We start from the raw sequence: 6000 nt of genomic DNA on the forward strand, positions 1-6000 counted from the left end.
AGATTGTTGGGAGTCAATTCACGGCTAAGTAGTGCCTGGTGGCTGCCATCGTACATCTACCCGAAGCTGAGTCCCGACCTCTAATAAAAGGGGCTTATAACAATCAAAAGCTTCGATGTTTCCTGTCAATAAACCAGTCGAGGAGGCGAAATGTGAAGATTTAGAAATGATTGTTGTTGATGATGATTCAGAGAAGTTCTTTTAGATCGAAGCTCAGCTGCCTCTTTAAGAGAAGGAAGAGCTGATAGAGTTTCTTAGGAGAAATGTTGATGTGTTCGTATGGAACACTTACGAAGCCCCGGGGGTGGATCCGAGCTTCATCTACCATCATTTAAATGTTAATCCATTTGTCACCCCTAAAAAGCAATTACCTCGGTGCTCATGCAAAGATCATTCTGATGTTGTCAAAGACGAAGTGATGAAGTTTAAGCAGGCAAAGGCTATCAAGGAGGTATTCTATTCTGAGTGGCTGGCCAATATTGTGGTGGTAAAGAAGAAGAGTGGGAAATGGTGAGTATGTGTGTGTGTGTGGACTTCATAGACCTAAATAAAGCTTGCCCAAAGGATCTTTTCCCTATGCCTAGGATAGACCAGCTGGTGGATGCAACTGTAGGCCATCATTGGATGAGCTTTTTAGATGCCTTTCAAGGATACCACCAGATACCACTAGCCCTAGGTGATCAGGAAAAAACAGCTTTTGTTACTCCCACTGGAAACTACCACTACAAAGTGATATCCTTTGGTTTGAAAAATGCAGGGTCTACGAATCAAAGGATAATGGCTAGGATGTTTGAACCACAGCTGGGCAAGAGTATTGAGGTCTATATAGACGATATGGTGGTGAAGAGTAATGTAGTGTCCGAGCATGTGGGAGACCTCGAGAACATTTTTGAAATTCTAAGGAAACACAGGTTGTGCCTTAATGCTTCCAAATGCTCTTTTGGTGTGGGATCAAGCAAGTTTTTGGGCTACATGATAACTCATCAGAGAATTGAGATTAACTCCAATCAGATTAAGGAAATTAATAGTTTACAACCACCTCAGAATCCCAAAGAAGTCCAGAAGCTAACCAGAATTACTGCTACCTTGAACCGGTTTATCTCTCAGTCAGCGGATAGATGCAAACCTTTCTTCCTGTTGACGAATAAGTGGAAGAGATTTAAGTGGACCAAGGAGTGCGCTTTGGCCTTCCAATGGCTCAAGGAATATCTCTCTCGGCCACCTATCATATCCAATCCTGAGGTGGATGAGGTCCTGTTTGCTTATGTTGCTATGGCCCCTCATGCTGTAAGCTTGGTGTTAGTATGAGTTGATAGCGCCATACAAAGGCCAGTTTATTATGTGAGTAAGTCACTACATGAGGCCGATGTCTATTATCTACCATTGGAGTAGGCCATTTTGGCGATGGTACATGCTACATGTAAACTCTTCTATTACTTCCAGGCACACACAGTTGTTGTCCTAATTCAGGTTCCGCTCAGAGCTCTACTCCGAAGTACTGATTACACGAGGAGGATTGCTAAATGGGGCACAATCTTAGGAGCTTTTGACATCAAATACATGCTTCGTACCTTCGTCAAGGGTCAAGTCCTCGTTGATCTGGTAGCTGGGTTTGTTGAATCTCCATTGGAAGTAGAAGCAGAAAAGCAAGGCATGGATGAAAAATCAGTTGGCATGATCTCCCTACAAGATCCTTTATCCTGGACAGTATACGTTGTTGGTGCAGCAAATTAGAGGGGATCCGAAATGGGGCTAGTTCTAATATCTCCCGAGAAGATTACCATTAAGAATTCATTGAGACTGGACTTCTCGGCCACAAACAATGAGGCTGGATATGAGACTCTGTTGATGGGAATGGCCATGGTGCAAAAGATGGATGGAAAGGTAATAGAGATTTTCTCTGATTCAAGATTGGTTGTAGGCCAGGTAATGCGGGAGTAAGAAGCCAAAGATGTGAGAATGCAGGAAAATTTGAATTAGGTTAGGCATTTGCAATCAGAATTTGAATCTTTTAACTTATTACATATCCCTCGAGGTGGAAACACACATGCGGACTCCTTGGCCATTCTTGCAACATCCTCGGCACATGATTTACCTCGAGTCATACTTGTTGAAGACTTATGCAAGCTTATTGGAGTAAAGAGGAATATAGTCCAAATCCATCAAGTTAAAGTAGGGCCTAGCTGGATAAATCCCATAGTGCTATTCCTCAAAGAGGATATCTTACCCGAGGAAAGGTCAGAAACTAAAAAGGTGCATAGAAAGGCTCCTCGGTTTTGGCTGTCCGAGAACCAAAAATTGTATAAGCGCTCATTTTCTGGGCTGTACTTGCTGTGTATACATCCTGAAGCATCAGAGCTACTCCTTTAGGAGCTACATGAAAGGATTTGTGGGAGCCATACAGGAGGCAGATATTTGTCTCACCAAGCTCTCACTCAGGGATACTGGTGGCCAAGCATGCAAAAGGAAGCACAAGAATATGTGAAGAAGTGTGACAAATGCCAAAGATTTGCACCAAACATCCACCAACCGGGAGGAGTCCTTAATCCTCTGTCCAGCCAGTGGCGATTCGTTAAATGGGGCTTGGATATTGTGTGTCCTTTTCCTAAGGCCACAGGGAATAAGAGGTACCTGCTGGTTGACACGGATTACTTTATCAAGTGAGTCAAAGCTGAACCATTGGCTAACATCAGGGACGTGGATGCCAAGATATTTGTTTGGAAGAATATTTTAACCCGGTTTTGGGTCCCTCATACCCTTATCTCAGACAACGGCCTGCAGTTTGATAGCAAGGCCTTCCAGAGATACTGTTGTGACTTGGGGATTACGAATAGATATTCCACCCCGGCTTACCCCCAAAGGAATGGACAGGCCGAGACTGTCAATAAGGTCATAGTGAACGGAATCAAGAAGAGGTTGGATGATGCAAAGGGAAAATGGGTGGAAGAGTTGTCAAACGTCCTTTGGACATATCGGACTACGCCTCGTAGGTCAACAGGAGAGACATCATTTTCAATGACGTATGGAGTCAAGGCCGTTATTCCTTTGGAGACTGGATTCCCAACACTGAGGACGAGTTCTTTCACTCTGAGTAACAATGATGAGCTATTAGGGAAAAGCCTAGACTTAATTGAGGAACGAAGAGAAAATGCAATGGTCTAATTGGCCTACTATCAACACAAGCTCAAGCAAGGGTATGATGTCAATGTGAAGTTGAGACCACTAGCACTAGAAGATTTGGTGTTAAGAAAATTTTTGGGTGCTACTAGGAACCTAACCTAGGAAAAGCTGTGGCTTAACTGGGAAGGACCGTATCGCATCACTTCAGTAGCAGGCATAGGAGCATATTATCTGGAAGATCTCGAGGAAAATACTGTACTCCATCCCTGGAATGTAAACAACCTGAGAAGGTATTATTATTAGTGAAAGTAGTCTTTGCCATATTTTTGGTTTATCATATTATTTGGCATACGTTCTACTATTTATTGAATATCAAACAGAACCTTGGTCATGCCTAACTCTCCGGACGACATGCCTTGGATAAATTGATATTCTATGACATCTATCTAAGTATTAAATAGAACCTTAGTTATGCCTGGCTCTTTAGACCACATACTTTGGGAAAATTAATACTTATAGACATCTATCTAAGTATTAAATAGAACCTTAGTTATGCCTGGCTCCTCAAACCACATACTTTAGGAAAATTAATACTTATGGACATCTATTTAAGTATTAAACAGAACCTTAGTTATGCCTGGTTCCTTGGACCACATACTTTAGAAAAATTAATACCTATGGACATCTATCTAAGTATTAAATAAAACCTTAGTTATGCTTGACTCCTTAGACCACATACTTTGGGAAAATTAATACTTATGGACATCTATCTAAGTAGTAAACAAAACCTTAGTTATGCTTGGCTCCTCAGACCACATACTTTGGGAAAATTAATACTTATGGACATCTATCTAAGTATTAAATAGAACCTTAGTTATACCTGGCTCCTCGGACCACATACTTTGGAAAAATTAATACTTACTGACATCTATCTAAGTATTAAACAGAACCTTAGCTATACCTGGCTCCTCGAACCACATACTTTAGGTAAATTAATACCTCTTATTATTTTCCTAAGTGTCTAACAAAACCTTGGTCATGCCTGGATCCTTGGACCACATACCTTGGATAAATTGACGTTTCAAGCCATTCACAAAGGTGTCAAATAGAACCTACATTATATCTGGATCCTATTGAATATGTTAACACTTCCTATTGGTTATTTAAGTGTCTGATAGGGTCAGCCCTAATTAATGATGCAGTTCTTCATTAAAGTGCCATAGTTAGTTGCATGCTTGTAAGTGTCACTTAAAGCATTTGAAAGTATATCCATGATCTGTTTCAGGTCTGATTATTGTATTCGGGTCTTTTAACTTAGTAATGGGAAGAAGTTTAGATAAAGTCTATCATGAATTGGTGTCTTACCATTTGCATACATAAATGGAGTTGTATCCAATGTCCATATTAGCTAAGTATTAAACAAGATAGAAATTATATCAACACTTGTATGAGAATCATAGAAATAAGGAAAATGCTCATAACTTTCATTAACAAAAGCCTTGAAGCAAGGAAAATTGAATACAAAATGGCAACTTAGTAACAAATTATGAAAACCAAAACATAAGTTGCCAGACAAAAAAAAAAAAAAAAAAAAAAGAAAGAAAAGGAAAAAGAGAACTGTCTTAAATCCTACTTCTTTTTTATCACATTTTTTCCATGAGGTGGGGCCTAGGACTGTGGGGTAGTAGCCTCTAAGGATCCTTGACCTGTGCCTTTAGGGTCACCTTTGGCACGTAGCGGAAGAGTTGCGAGAACAAGCTCCATCCTAGGTGCCTCCTTGTCTTTATTTAGATCCTGGGTAACAGCCGAAGGATTGGTGGCATCAGAGGCCAGCCTTTTTGACACCTCAGTCACTTTCCCATCTACCCCAGGTTGCTTGGCTACTTTTGGAGGGCTGCCAGGAGGGGGGGAAGCCTTGCTGGGGCTGCTCTTCTCAAGATCTGCCACCTCGGGAGGGGTGTTTGTCTTGGAGTTGCTTAAAAAGGAGGCACAAATGGTTGGGGGCTAGTAGACACTTTCTGCCTTCCTAAGCACAAAAGAAGCCTCAACCTTAGCTTGGTTGAGATCTTCATCCCATACTTAGGCACAGTAAGTCCTACACACCCTTGAGACCTCAGCCTTGAGGGCTTTCTTGGTCTCGGCCACTCCAATATCATATCCTTCTTGCTTCACCTCTTCTCGAGCTTTCTCTGCCTCCTCCTTGGCCTTCTCGGCTTGATCTTTGGCCTTCTTGAACTCCTCTAATCTCTTGTTTAGGGCGACTATCTAGTCCTTGGAGGCAGCCAGTTGATCCTCGGCATTATGGAGAAGTACCCGCTGGCCTTCGGCTTGCCTCTCAATGTTATCCAAGGCGGCTGCAGTGCTTTTTCTTTCCTTTTTTTCCTCGATCAGCTTAGCCTTCAGATCTTGATTGCTTTTCTCAACCACCTGGAAGGCCTTCATAGTTGCAATTTGCCTCCCCTCCTCTTTCTTGTACATATGGTGAGAACTACTCACCATCTCCTCGGCCCTAAAAGCTACTTGGATAGCCTGGGAAGGAGAAGAAGTTAATAAAAATAATAATAAAAAATACGTAATAAGAGAAAACTTACCATAGCCAAGTCCTTCTTCAGGACGAGGAAGACCTCATATTTCCTCATGGATCTGAGGTCGGCCATATCCTTTAGCAGCAGTAGGGTTTGTTCCATAGCATTGGCTACGTACCCAACCGTGCCCCCCTGAAAATCCTGGACGGTGGCATCACTTGATAGAGGAGCCCCATCCCACTCCAAGGGTGGGGCCTAGGCTGAGGTTGCAACCTGGTGCTCACCCTTCCTTTCTACCTCATAGGCTGACCTCATCTGCATGCCCCTTGGTTGCTCAGACCCCCTCTGATGTTCA

At 42.3% G+C, this 6000-nt stretch overlaps 1 protein-coding gene across 1 annotated transcript; it reads right to left on the reverse strand.

Annotated features, from left to right (window-relative positions):
• Positions 1-4788: 4788 nt before the first annotated feature.
• On the reverse strand, positions 4789-5777 carry LOC115956688. Its single transcript, XM_031074996.1, has 4 exons — positions 5712-5777; positions 5434-5649; positions 5224-5385; positions 4789-5085 (listed from the first exon to the last, which is right to left on the reverse strand). Exons 1-4 carry the CDS (start codon positions 5775-5777, stop codon positions 4789-4791), a joined length of 741 nt encoding a protein of 246 aa, XP_030930856.1.
• Between the last annotated feature and the right edge of the window lie 223 nt (positions 5778-6000).

This window comes from Quercus lobata, chromosome 8, assembly GCF_001633185.2.
Source record: "Quercus lobata isolate SW786 chromosome 8, ValleyOak3.0 Primary Assembly, whole genome shotgun sequence".
In the NCBI taxonomy this organism is placed as follows: Eukaryota; Viridiplantae; Streptophyta; class Magnoliopsida; order Fagales; family Fagaceae; genus Quercus; species Quercus lobata.